Source organism: Thunnus albacares, chromosome 13 (genome assembly GCF_914725855.1).
Source record: "Thunnus albacares chromosome 13, fThuAlb1.1, whole genome shotgun sequence".
NCBI lineage: Eukaryota > Metazoa > Chordata > Actinopteri > Scombriformes > Scombridae > Thunnus > Thunnus albacares.
The window spans coordinates 29,724,590-29,741,648 of record NC_058118.1 but is presented as its reverse complement, the minus strand read 5'-3'; the positions used below and the strand labels follow the sequence as shown (position 1 = coordinate 29,741,648).

At 43.3% G+C, this 17,059-nt stretch overlaps 1 protein-coding gene across 2 annotated transcripts; it reads left to right on the top strand.

Moving 5' to 3' along the window:
• The first annotated feature begins 6,047 nt into the window (after nucleotides 1-6,047).
• LOC122995626 (tumor necrosis factor receptor superfamily member 14-like) lies at nucleotides 6,048-16,692 on the top strand. 2 transcript variants are annotated; one of them, XM_044370947.1, is made up of 8 exons: nucleotides 9,022-9,113; nucleotides 9,799-9,938; nucleotides 12,194-12,287; nucleotides 12,616-12,741; nucleotides 12,900-13,055; nucleotides 14,739-14,823; nucleotides 15,261-15,403; nucleotides 16,285-16,692. In XM_044370947.1, the coding sequence occupies exons 2-8, from the start codon at nucleotides 9,897-9,899 to the stop codon at nucleotides 16,371-16,373; spliced, it is 735 nt and encodes a 244-aa protein (XP_044226882.1). In that variant the 5' UTR covers nucleotides 9,022-9,113; nucleotides 9,799-9,896; the 3' UTR covers nucleotides 16,374-16,692. The 2 variants fall into 2 exon arrangements, with proteins under 2 accessions (XP_044226881.1, XP_044226882.1); XM_044370946.1 differs by lacking the exons at nucleotides 12,194-12,287; nucleotides 12,616-12,741; nucleotides 12,900-13,055; ... (1 more) ...; nucleotides 15,261-15,403; nucleotides 16,285-16,692 and adding an exon at nucleotides 10,178-10,898 and having other exon boundaries at nucleotides 6,048-9,113.
• Nucleotides 16,693-17,059: the final 367 nt, after the last annotated feature.

Here is a 17,059-nt window from a genome sequence, read left to right as displayed (position 1 = left end):
TTTTTGAGATATTAGAGTGTGAGTTTTAAGGTCTTTTCTTGCTCCTCCTGTGATTTTATAATGAGTGTGTATTGCGGAATGTTTCACAGCACTGAGGGAGTGACATCACCAGGAGCAGTTGGAGAGGAGGATATTAGAGAACGCTTCTTGTGAAATATCCTCATAAATCCCATGACTTTGGCCAAATCCTACATAAAAATATCATTTTTTTGTAGGAATTTTCATCGCGAATCCATTGATACAGGTTTGAAAGTGGTCGGACTTATAGTTTAGACGCCAGATGCCCCAGTTTGGCACAAAGTCCATGCCCAGAGATTGCCTCCCCATTGGTTTACATTGTAAGGTGTAATGTCGCACTCCAACTTTCAGGGCTTACTAAATCTAAACCGTTCGAGTTATTACAAAGTTTTTAATAACTTTTGCTCAACACAGTGTGATAAGTCATGTATTCAAGTTTGAAGCCGATACCATTAACGCCCTAGGAGGAGATAGCGTTTGTTCGGGGGCCAAAATTGGGGCAAAGTCTTATTTTGAAAAGCTGATTGCAGACTTCCTGTTGGATTTAGGTCAGGGGTGTCAGCGTATGATTTGTAGGTCTTGATGAGACGAATAATTGAGTTTTGGTTCGATCTCTCTACGACATTCCTACGGGCCGTGGCGGCCATTTTAGATACATAGGTGGCGCTATAGAGCACATTCTGGCACTTCGGGGGTTAATTTTTACATTTTATCAAATTTTTCACCAGACCTGATGTGCGTGCCAAATTTGGTGAGTTTTTGAGCATGTTTAGGGGGTCAAATTTAGAGTTAAAGTGGCGGATTAATAAAGAACAAGCAGCGTTGAACGGGCCTTCGCGCCCTTGCGCACAGCGGGCCGCGGCGCAGTCAGCTAAGCTTCTGGGAACCAAGAAAATGTTTGGAGATGATCAGTGTCAGAGTCTTTTGACACACAATACTAACCAGTGTCTCTCTGTGAGCCCACCCCTCTGTTCACAGACAATTATATATATGAGGGATATTTCTTACAAGTGTGGTGTGCTTTTATTTTGAAAGTTTGATTGACATGTGTACTGTCAGGTGTGTAGAGACAATAAGTAACTGCAGCTGGACACACAAAAATACTCATATATTTGAATGGAGAGTGTGAGCGAACCCACACCTTTTTGAACATTTACTGCTTCCACATAGTTTTAGATACAAACTTCATTTGAACTTTAAATGAGTCACGAGACTTTGACCTACAAATCTTGAATTTACATGTGTTTTCTATCTTTTATTGTTTTTGAGATATTAGAGTGTGAGTTTTAAAGTCTTTTCTTGCTCCTCCTGTGATTTTATAATGAGTGTGTATTGCGGAATGTTTCAGAGCACTGAGGGAGTGACATCACCAGGAGCAGTTGGAGAGGAGGATATTAGAGAACGCTTCTCGTGAAATATCCTCATAAATCCCATAACTTTGGCCAAATCCTACATAAAAATCACATTTTTTTGTAGGAATTTTCGTCGCGAATCCATTGATACAGGTTTGAAAGTGGTCGGACTTATAGTTTAGACGCCAGATGCCCCAGTTTGGCACAAAGTCCATGCCCAGAGATTGCCTCCCCATTGGTTTACATTGTAAGGTGTAATGTCGCACTCCAACTTTCAGGGCTTACTAAATCTAAACCGTTCAAGTTATTACAAAGTTTTTAATAACTTTTGCTCAACACAGTGTGATAAGTCATGTATTCAAGTTTGAAGCCGATACCATTAACGCCCTCGGAGGAGATAGCGTTTGTTCGGGGGCCAAAATTGGGGCAAAGTTATTATTATTATTATTTTGAAAAGCTGATTGCAGACTTCCTGTTGGATTTAGGTCAGGGGTGTCAGCATATGATTTGTAGGTCTTGATGAGACGAATAATTGAGTTTTGGTTTGATCTCTCTACGACATTCCTACGGGCCGTGGCGGCCGTTTTAGATACATAGGTGGCGCTAGAGAGCACATTTTGGAACTTCGGGGGTTAATTTTTACATTTTATCAAATTTTTCACCAGACCTGATGTGCGTGCCAAATTTGGTGAGTTTTTGAGCATGTTTAGGGGGTCAAATTAAGGATTGAAGTGGCGTATTAATAAAGAATAATAATAAAGAAACAAACGCACGAAAAACAATAGGGTCTTCGCCCTTTGGGCTCAGGCCCTAATTAAAGCTGCAAGCAGCGATGATTGGGCCCTCGCGTCCTTGCGTTTGTCAGGGCTCGGCGCTGGTGAAGGGCTTCTGTCACGGGCATATAGATGTCCCCAGACCTGGGCTGTTTTCAGACAGTGCAAGGGGAGAATAACGTCACATCCTTAATCACCTACTGTGCCTGCTGCAGGGGCTGCTGCATTGAAATGTCGTAGGGGGCGCTATGGAGCCAGTTTTCATCACTGGCTGAATATTGCTATTTAGACGTGTTCAGGCTGGGAGTCTTATCAAACATGTAAAGTTTGGTGTAGACTCCAGCATTTACACTAAACTTATAGCAATTTCGCCTGTCATGGCGAAACATCAAAACTCAACGCCACGCCACGGCCACACGCTTCAATGATAACTAAGTCTTTTGATAACTTTTGATCACACACTAGTGTAGATGACACACACTGATTTTGAAGTCTGTAGGAGGAGTTTGTTAAAATGCAAGGTATGCGAAATGGTCAAAAAAACGCGAAAAATGACCACTTTTATCAAGATGGCCGACTTCCTGTAGGACTTAAAATACGGCTCTAAGAGGCTTTTTTGTGCGTCTTCACATGATACATAAGCCTCCCGAATTTCTTTTTCCTAGGTTAATCTGGAAGGCGGGGCTACAATTTTGAAATTTTCAAGGGGGCGCTGTTGAGCCATATTGTCACGTCTATGCAAATGACCTATCCAGGATTTTAACTGGTGTCGCTCCAGACATGTGTGCCAAGTTTCGTGATTGTAGACCCATCCCTTATCCCTAAAATACAGCATCGTATTTCATGGCAAAGGATGTGTCGCCATGGCAACGGCGTTTGGTCATGGGTCATGACCTGCCCAATGTAGTATCACCAAGGTCTTACATCTTAGCTGAATCAATTTCAGGTGCATCGGCCAAATTTCCTAGGAGTAATACAACAAAGAACGACGCATGATACTTCCTGTTGCACTCTGGCCTGTCGGGATCAGATCACGCTTTTTAAAAATGAAGGATATTTCTTACAAGTGTGGTGTGCTTTTATTTTGAAAGTTTGATTGACATGTGTACTGTCAGGTGTGTAGAGACAATAAGTAACTGACTTTAAAACTCAGAATTATTAATATGAACTAACAAATACGGAGCACCACCCGGAAACCGGGACTAATAACCGAACAAGGTAATCTCATAAATGGGAGTTCACCTAGAATGTTAATATCTGAGAGATATCAACATTCAAGGGTAAACAAAGAACGGTTGAATTCGAGCTCTGACTCCTTCAATCAGCCACTTTTCACAATATGTTACCAATAATGACAAAAGAACTTCTCTTTAAAGATATAACAGTGTTTATGAAACTTAGCAAAATTAACAAAGTTAACAAATGCTTCATTCAATAAATAGCTATTCTAAAATCTAATTCTACCAAACAAAACACAAACAGCTTTGCACAGGGTTGGACACTTGCAGGTTGGACACTTTTGTCCGACGTTATATGACCATCAGATGTGCAAAACGATGTCGGTGCGTGTATCTGTGCGCACGTGAGTATGGTGTTAGTCACAAGAGAGGGAGGAGGGAAAGCGATCGTGAGAGAGAGAGAAGCGGTTCTTTTTCCACAGAGAGCGCACGTATGGACAGCAGTCTGTAACGCACGTTGTCTGGTTTCAGATCGACAAATCAGTTTACTTTCTCACTCAAGGCAGCACAAACACAGTAGTCCCGAGCGAGACAAACACAAAATAGTCTAGCGTGGTGAACACAACTAACAGGCAGCAAACAGGCAGCAGCGGAGCGTTAACTGCAGCATGACCGAAAGAAGCACAACCAGTTAGCCTCTGCTAGCCTCTCAGCTAACCCCGGCTCTCTGTTTAGATCCAAACGGAGCACCGAGTCCCGATTTGTTATTTAGGTTAAAGCGGAGAACAGGCAGCAAACAGGCAGCAGCGGAGCGTTAACTGCAGCATGACCGGAAAGAAGCACAACCAGTTAGCCTCTGCTAGCCTCTTAGCTAACCCTGGCTATCTGTTTAGATCCAACCGGAGCACCGAGCCCCGATATGTTATTTAGGTTAAGGTGGAGAAAACCAGCGGGTCTGTCGGCCAGCTGAGTAAGTGAAACCTACGGAAAAAACACCGTGACCATCACGGTAAAACAGTACGTAGAGAACTGCTGTGTTCAGCTGCACAGATAGGAAATCCCTCGGCTGACAGGATGTACCACTCTGTGCGGGAAAATATTTTACCCTCCTATTTCTGGTGTATAACAATGATTGACAACCAGAATATTAGGTGCATTACTGCCACCCTCCGCTTCAGGCTGTGAACCAATGATTAAATCCTACACATTATTCCTGTCTGTCTAATAAACTACATAACGAACCTGCTGCTCCACCCACCCCCCCCCCCCCCCATTCTCTCTCTCTCCCTCTCAACTGCAGAGAAGGATATTTGAATGGAGAGTGTGAGCAAACCCACACCTTTTTGAACATTTACTGCTTCCACATAATTTTAGATACAAACTTCATTTGAACTTTAAATGAGTCACGAGACTTTGACCTACAAATCTTGAATTTACATGTGTAATATCTCAAAAACAATAAAAGATAGAAAAGAGTGTGAGTTTTAAGGTCTTTTCTTGCTCCTCCTGTGATTTTATAATGAGTGTGTATTGCGGAATGTTTCAGAGCACTGAGGGAGTGACATCACCAGGAGCAGTTGGAGAGGAGGATATTAGAGAACGCTTCTTGTGAAATATCCTCATAAATCCCATGACTTTGGCCAAATCCTACATAAAAATCACATTTTTTTGTAGGAATTTTCGTCGCGAATCCATTGATACAGGTTTGAAAGTGGTCGGACTTATAGTTTAGACGCCAGATGCCCCAGTTTGGCACAAAGTCCATGCCCAGAGATTGCCTCCCCATTGGTTTACATTGTAAGGTGTAATGTCGCACTCCAACTTTCAGGGCTTACTAAATCTAAACCGTTCGAGTTATTACAAAGTTTTTAATAACTTTTGCTCAACACAGTGTGATAAGTCATGTATTAAAGTTTGAAGCCGATACCATTGACGCCCTCGGAGGAGATAGCGTTTGTTCGGGGGCCAAAATTGGGGCAAAGTCTTATTTTGAAAAGCTGATTGCAGACTTCCTGTTGGATTTAGGTCAGGGGTGTCAGCATATGATTTGTAGGTCTTGATGAGACGAATAATTGAGTTTTGGTTCAATCTCTCTACGACATTCCTACGGGCCGTGGCGGCCGTTTTAGATACATAGGTGGCGCTCTCGAGCACATTTTGGCACTTCGGGGGTTTATTTTTACATTTTATCAAATTTTTCACCAGACCTGATGTGCGTGCCAAATTTGGTGAGTTTTTGAGCATGTTTAGGGGGTCAAATTAAGGATTGAAGTGGCGTATTAATAAAGAATAATAATAAAGAAACAAACGCACGAAAAACAATAGGGTCTTCGCCCTTTGGGCTCAGGCCCTAATAATAATAAGAAAGAAACAAACACACGAAAAACAATAGGGTCTTCGCCCTTTGGGCTCAGGCCCTAATAACTCTCCGAGGAGAGACCCAGCTCGCCCTGCGGACCCCGCTCGGACTCCCAGGAGGAGGAGGATGATGAGCAGGGGTTGAGGCATGGACAATGCGAACCCGGCGCGGACGGCGAGAGGAGGACTTTGAACAGGAGGACGGACGCGAACAAGGTGGCCGGTCGTCGCGAAGAACCTGTCCGCACCGATGTGTTTCGCTGCCGACAAGGTCTCGGGGGGAGAACGCGGTGGGAAGAACGACAGGTGAGTACGAAGCAAGAAGAGGAGGAGGAGAGGAGAAGAGCGAGAGGCGACCGGCCGCCGCAAACAACCTCTCAGCGCCGACGCGTTTCGCTGCCGCTGGCTCTCCGAGGAGAGACCCGGCTCTCCCCGAAGACCCCACTCGGACTCCGAGGAGGAGGATGATGAGCAGGGGTTGAGGGATGGACAAAGCGAACGCAGCGCTGACGGCGAGAGGAGGACGAGGAACAGGACGAGGAAGAGGACGATGAACAGGAACTATCTCTTTCTAAGGATAACTAAAAAGAACCTCTCAGCGCTGACGCCTTTCACCGCATGAAAGGACGACGAGAGGAGGGCGAGGAACGGGAGAACGGACGCGAACGAAGTGGCCGGTCATCGCGAAGAACCTCTCCGCACCGACGCGTTTGCGGCGTGAAGAACGACAGGTGAGTACAAAGCAAGAAGAGGAGAGGAGAAGAGAAGGAGGCGACCGGCCGCCGCAAATGACCTCTCAGCGCCGATACATTTCGCCGCCGAAACTGTCCCGGGAGGGACCTGGTGTGCCCCGTGAACCTCGCTTGGACTCCGAGGAGGAGGGGAAAGGGCAAAGCGAATGCGAGAGGAAAGGACGACGAAAGGAGAACTTTGAACAGGACAACGGACGCAAATGAGGCGGCCGGTCATCGCGGAGAACCTCTCTGACGCGTTCACGGCGTGAAGAACGACAGGTGAGTACGAAGCAAGAAGAGGAGGAAGAGAGGAGAAGAGTGAGAGGCGACCAGCCGCCGCAAACGACCTCTCCGACGCAAGATGTGCCAAAAAGGTAGGTGTCGTGGTGGAAAGGACGGGAGGAGAAAACCAGAGTGAAAAAAAAAAAAAAGACACGTACTAATATTACCCCCTTCCCCCGCCACGTTACCCGTCTCTGCCACCACACGGCAAGCCCACAGCAAACAACCATGACAGCGCGACGTTTTACCACTCAAAGGCTCCTAAACAGCTTTTTTCCAACTCGCCATGTGAAGAAGAAGAAGAAGAAGAAGGCGAAGAAAATGAAGATGCGACGCGACGGCTAAGAGAGCCAGAACGAGAGCGAGGGGATGGGAGGACGAGGGGATGGCGGAGGAAGGAAGAGGAGAGGAGTCGAGAACGAGAGGAGAGCATTTCGCAACGGCGAGAGCGAGAGGATAGGAAGATGAGGCAGCTGCGATGGCAGCAGGAGAAGAGTGATCGGGAGCAAGAGGAGAGAACAGAGGAGGATGAGGAGGAACGAGGAGAACACGAGGTGTTTCGCTGCCAAAAAGACCCTAGGAGAGCTTGTCAGGAGAGCCTCACTCTGAAGAGGAGGATGTATCAGAAGAAGAAGAAGAAGAGGGAGAAGGAAAACGGGAAGGATACACCTCATTAGAGCAGGAAAATGTAACATCATCCTCGGGAGAAGGAGGAAAAGAAGAAAGAGAAGATGAAGAAGGAGAAGACGAAGAAGAAAACCTTGTTGTTGCACCAGAGACGTTCCTGTCAAGAAACGGGAAGATAACTTGGTCCTCTGCACCGTACCAAACAATGCCCTCACAGCAGCGGCAGCAGCCCTGGCCGCTGGGGCCCACAGCCTATGCAGCTTCCAATGCCCGAGATATCGTCTTGACATTCTGCCTCTTCCTCAAACTGGAAATAGACAAAATCATCCTGGAGGAGACTAATCGCGAGGGTCTTAGGAAATACGGAAGAGACGGCTGGAAGCGGATGGATGAGATCGACCTGCGCGCCTACATGGGGCTGCTCATCCTAGCCGGCGTGTACAGGTCCCGAGACGAGGCCACCGCCAGCCTGTGGGACGCGGATAGTGGATGTGCGATTTTCCGTGCCACGATGTCGCTCAAAGTCTTTCACGTTTACTCGAAGCTGGTGCGGTTCGATGACCGCGAGACGAGAGCGGAGAGACATGCCTCGGACAAACTGGCGGCCGTGAGAAAGGTCTGGGACACGTGGGTTTGAGCGGCTACCGCCCCTCTACAACCCTGGGCCTCACGGTTTTCAGTTGGAACTGAGAAAAAGATAGGGTGGTAGTGGAGTGATAAAATAGACCGTTCTGTAATCTCTCTCTCTCTCTCTCAACACCCAAGGCCGTTGCTCCTTTCGACAGTATATGCCGAACAAGCCTGCCAGGTACGGGATCAAGGTGTGGGTGGCCTGCGACGCCAGATCCAGCTACGCTTGGAAAATGCAACTTTACATGGGGAAGAAGCCCGCCGCTGGAAGAGGAGGAGAAGAAGGGGGGGAGAAGGGAAAAGGACGAGGAGGCTCAGAGAAGAATCAGGCGACGCGCGTGGTGCTCGATGTAACGGAGGGCCTGACGGGTCGCAACATCACCTGCGACAATTTCTTCACTTCCTACGAACTCGCGCAGCGGCTCCTCCTCGAAAGGAACGACACCTTGCTCGGCACGATCAGAAAGAACAAACCCGAGCTACCGGATGCCCTGCTCGCACTCCGAGGGAGACGGGTCCTCTCCTCCAAGTTCGCCTTCACGTGCGACACCACGCTGGTCTCCTACCTGGCCAAGAAAAACAAGAACGTGTTGCTGCTCAGCACGTTCCACGCGCGGACCGCGGACGTCGTAGGCCCGCGGCGGTGGTGGCGTGCCGATAAGAAGCCCGCCATCGTTCTGGAGTACAACTCCAACAAAGGCGGCGTGGACAACCTGGACAAAGTCGTCGCCACCTACAGCTGCAGGAGAATAACGGCGCGCTGGCCCCCTCCTCCCGGTGCTCGTCCTCGGAGCGTGGGTCGGTTTGAACCGGCGCGAGAGGACACCGGGTGTGCGCGGAACGGGAAGGGGCGACAGGAGGGATGTGTATGTGGAGGCTGTACGCTCCTGCGCTGCCCCGCGTGTGCCGACTCCTCCGGCTGCTCGTCCTCGAAGCCGTGGGTCGGTTTGACCCGGCGCAAGAGGATGCCGGGTGTGTACGGGACAGGAAGGGCGACAGGAGGGATATGTACATATATATCAACGTATTTATGGTTCTCAAGAAATAATAAGCAATCTGCCCGTTCAAAACACGCCTGTTTGGAACGAGCACTAGTACAAAGAAGATGAAGAAAAAGATCAGGAACTTATCCTTAATCGATGATGTTCCACAGCAATAAGGGTAAGTAGGCTGAAATGTTATATTGTTGTTTCAAACTACAGTATTTAACAAAAGTACTGTGTCACTGATGGTACCGTTGAAAACGTGACTGTCGAACATGAAAACACAACACAATGGTCTCGTTTACTAACGTGCTTAAAAAAACAGAAAAGTTAATACACCAGCAGTCAGTGGTGGCTCTGATCCCGGACGTAATACGTGTCTTTGTGAAAGCTGTGACGTCTGTTTGCTTGTTGCCTATATTGTTTTTTTCAATAATGGTGTCTAAGAGAACATTGTAAACTTTAGCACTTAAAATGACGTTTATCCTGTTCAGCTTCACTTTTCATTTTCAGTTTTAGTTGCTTCGAATATCAGACATTTGTCTCTGAAGACTCAGTAATATGTTTTAATGAGCTTTGACAGGAAACAAACAGGATTGAAATTTAACCTTTGATAATGGCAGTAAACTGGAATATGAGCCGAAGTTTAATGTTCAGTTTAATCTCACCAAAGGAGAAAAAATAGGCTCAACCTGCTTTAAACCAGTTGAGCTTTTAATGTGCAGATAGTTTAAACCTGACTAGAAATCAGAGGTTTTCCAGTAGAAATCTACTTGTTAACCCAGTTACTCTTAATCTCTTACCCACAGTAACCAGGTTACTTACTGTTTAGTGCAGTATTTATGTTTTCTTTTTGTTTCTAGATTCTGTCCCTCAGATTTGGATGTGACATCTTTCTTCATCCCAAATCTCCGTGAGATGATGTCTTCAGCTCATCAAAACTGTCAACTTGATCCACAAAATGACTTTGAGAAGAAAACCTTTGACAGCTGCAACTTTGTTGGTAAAATAGTTTATAACTAAATGAGGGGGGGCTGGTGGGGGTCATGTGTTGTTGAACAGCTCTGGGACATCCAACAGCTCAAAATCAGCTGCATCAACCCAACGTTTCATTTCTGTTATTCACAGGCTTTCTCTGTCAGAGAAAGCTTTCCACTGCTGTATCTGCTCACCAGCACTGTCCCTCTGTCGCTCGCTCGTGAACTCAGTTCGCTAGTCATCTCTCTCTCTCTTTTTCTCTAGACTTTTAAAAAATGAGCCAGGAAACCTACAACAAAGCCTAACTTCTAACGTTATAAAACAAAGGGAGATGTCGTCCCCTCCTCTCTGTCATGGCAGGGTTGTACAGCTCTGACCATGACTTACAGTAGCAGAGCCCAGAAGCCCCGTCCCGCTGCTGCAGAGTGAGGGCTCACTTTTCACGTGTTTATTTCAAGTTTATTAATATTAAATGTGTTGCTTGTCCAAATTGCACCAAATTTCGACAATGCACTTCTTTGTATCCCCAGCAATGCACCTGCCAAGTGTGAAGTAGATCGGATGAACAGTTCTTGAGAGATGTGAAGGACATACATACATTTATACATATATACAGACAGACAGACAGACAGAGATTCCTTGCTTTATATAGAGAGATTTCCTGTTCTATCCTGGTGGAAATGTACAAGAAGAAAACTGTTGAACAATGGAGCAGCAACAGAAGTTGCTTTTTGCCACAGCTGCCCTTATGTGAAAACAAGGTATTTTTACAACATTAAAACAGCTACACAGTTTATATACCTACTCACAGAAACCACCTTTAACCATTAACTCACTTTCAGCTACTGGATGTTGGAGTATTTCTGTTTTTAAACCCTGCAAACAGCACGAAACAGCAGCAGTCTGGATAATTATACAAAGGCAGAAAGTCACAGGTTTAACGCCTCCAACTGACATGAAATCATGTGAAGAAGCATTAAATACACTGCAGACACACAGCAGCTGACAGAAAGAGGTCATATACAGATAAATTTTCCTTTTATTGGGTGAATACATGTTCATGTGACTTATAAACAGGGAAGCTCAAGCTAAAGGGCAACGAGACTGCTGAGTTTTAAGTTTCATTAGGAACATGGTTCACACACAAAGGGCAACCATTTACTGTAAACCACCATTAGAAACTGAGTACAGTTAGCTGATAATTAGCCTGATCAGCCACCGTCAGTAATCAATACAAACATACATTATTAAACCATTAATCAAACCAATAACTAACAGCAGTTAACGTCAGTCAAGCTTATCATACTTTAGCAGTAACTTATCTGTAGTGGTGAGCAGTTTGAATTAAACTGAAGCTCCCTATGCTCTCCGGGGAAAATATCACGCCAAACTCCCTTTAAGAAATAGGACGTATTAACAATTCCTTACATGTCCGCAGAAACACATAACTAGGAACACAACATAAAAGGCCTTATATGTCAATGTTCTTATTGTCAATTCAGCATCAATATAATCCATAAAGATAAACGTATTTCTGTATAAACTTTACATTTTGTCACATCAACTTGCTCCCAGCCTCCTTTAGTTAACTACGGTATTTTAGTGGGAGAAGACGATGGGAATGAAAGGCGAACTGTCTACAAAATTCAGATTTCTCACTAAAATACGTGCTGGTTGGTGGATCAGATACACGCCGAATTAAACGCTGACTCATAACGCTCTTTTGTGATTTTTGTGTGTACTTTACTTGAGTATTTTCATTTTATGTTACTTTATACTACTACTCTCTACTACGCTCTACTACGTTTCAGAGGGAAATATTGTACTTTCTACTCCACTACATTTATTTAACAGCTTTATTACTTTTCAGATGAAATTTTTTCATAAAATAACATAACAATAATGATTAGTTTATAAATTACAGCACATTGTTAATCATTAAACCAGTGGTTCCCAAACTTTTTGGCTTGTGGCCCCTTAAAAGAAATCAGTGTCTCTGACATATTTCAGATGCTTTCCTGAAATCTGAAAGAATCTTCCTTCTTCTTGCCTCCATTGACATCCTCTTCCACTGACCTTCCCTTCACTTTCAGTTATCACCATCACATGTTTTATTCCTCCATTTCTTCTTTTCCACCTCATTGTTATGTGTTGTATATGTCATGTCTTTTATTCTGCCTTTCTTTGATTAAAGCAGGAAGTTATTCAGGACAGTTTTCAACAATATCTTAACTTCAACCAGGTTTCACTGAGACAAAAAACTGTTTTTACTCTTCACAGATAATAATACTGAAAGTCTTCAGTGGACATTCCCTCACATGTTATCCAGCAGAGTACCAAATAGGAGAAGAATGCTGTCCTAGATGTTCTGTTGGTAAGATCTAACTGAAACATAAAAGCAGGATGTTTGCCAGCAACAATACTTACAGAATTGATCACTTCTGGGCTGATCAATACAGTTCACTGCTTGTTTATAAGCAGTAAAACAAAGTGATGCTTTTTCTGACAGCTGACTTTTACGTAGCTAAACGTTCCTTGTTTCTTAATTCAGACATGACAGAACATTTACAGAAAGATACAATGCTTGTACGATATTTGTCACCTGGTGAACAAGAGGGATCAGAGAGAGAAAAGCAATTATTTAAAATATAATGTGAATAATATGATAATTATAATGATAATACATTGTTTCTTCTTCACAGGAAATCGAGTTAAAATAGATTGTACAGAGTTCAGTAATACATCCTGTCTGCCCTGCACTGATGGAACTTACATGAATCATCCCACTGGACTTAAACAGTGTTTCACCTGTGCAAACTGTGATGCAGGTAGATTTATATTCATATTATTAGCAGAAATTTAAGCAATCATAAAAACTGAAGATTGTGTTTAAGTCAGAAAAAAGATCAGCATGCTGTTGCTGTCTAGTAGATTGAACAGAAGAGAAGTTTAGTATCTCATATGTAACCTCTGTATGTGTTGACAGGTTCTGGTCTGCAGATAAAGACATCATGTACATCAACATCAAATACAGTTTGTCAACCACTGGAGGGATTCTACTGTATGGACTCCACAGAGGACGGCTGTGTGAAAGCACTGAAACACACAAGCTGTCAACCAGGACAATACATCAGACAAAAAGGTTGGTTTTCTCCTGCTGACTTTAAGATTATAGTTGTAGTTGAAGTTTTAAATGGGAACACCATGACCTGACAAACAAGTTGCTTATTAAAGCTGCACGTATTGATTTCTGTCCACTAGATAGCAGGAAAAAAAGCAGCTCAATAATTCTGTAGAAAAAGTCACAACTGAACACAGACCAGTCAACTTGTTGCTGTCAAGTGGAACTTTTGCACCAGTAAAACCATCGTAGTTGATTAGTTACTATGTGCAGTATATGTGAAGTAAACATGATTTTAACAAATAAAGGTACAAACAAGGCCTGTGTAAAAATCTAAGATACCATCTTGGCTTCTACACTTATTCATTATAAATTGTTTTCATAATCTACTTTTTTTTAAGTAATCTGGAACTTTCAACCACATCTCATGGCCTTCATCAGTTAATGGAGTTCACTCATGGAGATGATTCAGTTGTTATCATGTGACTTAGTATGGAACTTTGGTCATGTGATAACAGGTGGTTGTATTTGGGGGCAGATGGTGACCACTGTCTCTGTTTAATGATGGTCTCTGGTCAAATTTGAAGTGTCCTTGATCTCCAGTCGTCCACTGACCATGTATCACATGGTCGAAATTGTGTCGTGTCAACAACTGAACCATTTCCATGACAACTAAAGATGGGACAAGTTCCATAAAATTTCCACTTAGTAGATCCTTCACACAGATTTGTTGTCATTCTTCTATTTCCAAGGGCAGTGATGAACATTCAAGCTCTAGTTTGTCTTGAAAGGCTGTTCAGTGACTCCCACACTCTGCTGCATAGGTGCACTATACAAAGGTCAGGAGGTCAATTCTGGGGCGAAGCCTACAAAGCTCTTTCACATCTTGTCAGCCCTAAACATGATCAGTCTGACTGAGGGGCTGATTAGTCCATGGAGGACCAGAACCAAAAGAGCTGCTGTGGTACAATGGACAGTCTGCACCATTTTGATATATTAGTTCATTTCCACCTTTGACAACCTGTCTTCAAATTTGCCTTCTTTCCTGTTTGAAACAGAGGTGTCGTTGTGTGTATGTAAAGTTAGACCTGCATGGACCACAGTCTACCCTGCCAAGACACCACTACACCACTGGTTTGAAAGCCTCATGCTTCTAGAAGCTGATGGTGTCTGACTTCCACTGATGGAAGTCAGAAATTATTTTTATGCATCACTGAGTGGAAAGTGGAAGGACGGTTTGTTAGCATAGCTAGCATTTCAGTTGTTGGTGTCCCGTGCCCTCTGGTACCTGCCATGTTGCAGCCCTCACACCAGTGTTCAGATAGGACATGGTGCCACAACAGAAACGTCTGATTGGTCGTTTCTGTTTTGGACTTTGTCTGGCGATTGAAACGTAGGTGAGTCACAGACAGCAGCCATTCTGATCCAGTCTTTATCTAGTTAGGAAGGTTTCTGTTCCTGTTGTAATAGTCATAGAGAAAGTTGGCTCTATATGGTGAAGGTGAGGAGCCTGACACACCTGCAGGGACGTTGTGGACAACATTGATTCAACAGCTGGATGTGTGATGCAATTTGACAGAGAAACACACACTGTGCACCTGGTCAGAGGATAAAACAACCTGGTAACAAATGTCAAAGTCAGACTGTTCTGTCAGTGAATGATCAGTGATGGTGAGTAATCTCAGATGTGTCTCTTTCTCTAAGGAACCAGCAGCACTGATACAGTGTGTTATAACTGTCAGCCGGGCTATTTTTCACAGGATGGTGTGAACTGCACAACTTGGACAATGTAAGACACTTTTCTATTCAATTATTCATTGATTATTTATTAATTTATTCTCTAAAAGCACAAAAAGCAAAGCAAAAGAAGATTTTTTCCCTGCTATATAACACTCTGATCATTACAAGTGTGCACTGGGTTTTTTGCATCAATGGAACAAATCATCATGCATGGGAATATTCAAGACATTGCCAATTAAATTAAAAAAACTTCATTCATCTCTGAGGAGCAACTCATGAGGCAGGCACAGTAAAAGGACATACAAACAGGACATATAAGACAATGCATGATAGACAAACAGTGACCATGTGACAGAGATAGAAATAATATAAGAGTCTTAAGTTGGGGGGTGCTGTGGCAGACCAAAAGGTGTGGGGGTTAGTCCCATTCCATTGGAATCCAATAACAAAGAAATAAAGCAGTCTTTTACTTTTCTCATCCAACAGTTGCTCAGAAACTGAAGTGATGGTCAAAGAAGGAAACCAGACAAATGATGTCGTCTGCAGAAGTGCATCAAGAAATCACTACTCTTTATTTTCACCATTGTTAATGGTTTTCTCACTAACACTTGCCTGGCTTGTGAGCAGAGGTTAGTGCTTGTTTTGCATGTCTACCTAATTTGTCTAATATCCTCCTCGCCTCCAGTGGACTCAACTAAAGCTCACTAACTGTTGGTGCTAATATTGTGCTTTATTTTGGATGTCAGGCAGGTGAATAACAACTGATATGTGCAACCTGTCAAGTTATTCTTCATAAATACTTAGATAGAAAGTTCACTAGGGATGCACTGATCCAAATTCTTCTCTACTGATTTGATTCCAGTACCTAAACCCAGAGTATATGCCAATACAGAGTACTGATCCAACACCAGGACAGTCTTTGTTACACATTTAACATCCGTATACTACCTCAGGAAGCCACTGGGACCATTCTTAGTAAGTTAACATGAGGCTGTAACTGCTAAACAGCTTTTTAACTATTGTTACACACTAATGTAGGGGAAACCCTGGTGCAACACAGAAATGAGACTCCCCTCTTCCCAACTCCCAAGAAGCACCAGCAACAAGGATCACAGCCCTCAAAAGTATTTATTCACTCAGTTATTAGGGACATTTTGGCTTCAGGGTGGGCTAACAGCAAATCAACAAACAAAATGAAACTAAATTATCTACTCAAAGCAAAACTAAACCAAGATACAAATCTCTTCCTGTATACACACTTTTACAGTATTTCACAGGAGAGTCATTCACAACATGCTGGCTGGAAGTGGAGAGAGGAGGAAGTCAACCATCAGTGCGTCCCTGAAGTTTAGATCCTACATATAAAAATGTACATCTTGATATTTTTCTTCACACTAACAGTAAGACTCATAACATGAAATTCTACATACAATTTACTACTTTACCAATTTCATACTTGACTAATTAATTGTTTTTTTTCTTTTTTCCCGTACCTGCAAACTGTGGTCAGTTGATGGAGAAATTCTTGTACCCTTGTCAGTTTTGATGAAGAATAAAGATGAAGAAACTCCACAGGCTCCAGTTGATGCTCTCAGATGACCTCAGATTTGATTACTGACTATTAAAATTTACTTACACACTTACTTATACCTGCAACTGACATTACGACTATTATAATGATGGAATATTACTGTTACTTCCATTTAGGCTACTGTTGTTTTTATTAAAATGTCATTACACTGTTCCAGATATTATCATTTTATTGTGAGGCTTTTTTTTTTTTTTTTTTTAACTTTTTCTAGTACTATGATTGGTTGCTCCTGATTTTATTTTTATAGCATGACATCAGGTTTGTCTTCTTGCCTCTAGAAAGCATTTTGTGCATCTTGCTTGAAATTATTAAATTTTTTCTAAAATCCACTCACCTCGACCTGCTGTTTGTATTGCTAGAGTTAGTCTGCTAGGATCTGTGGTTATACAGTACAGACCAAAAGTTTGGACACACCTTCTCATTCAATGAGTTTCCTTTCTTTTCATGACTATTGACATTGTAGATTCACACTGAAGGCATCAAAACTATGAATTAACACATGTGGAAATATGTACTTAACAAAAAAGTGTAAAACAACTGAAAATACGCCTTATATTCAAGTTTCTTCAAAGTAGCCACCTTTTGCTCTGATTACTGCTTTGCACACACTCTGCATTCAGTCAGGAGGAGGAGCTGATATTTACGTAAATATCAGCTCCTCCTCCTGACTGATGTTGATTTCCTGCGGAAGTGT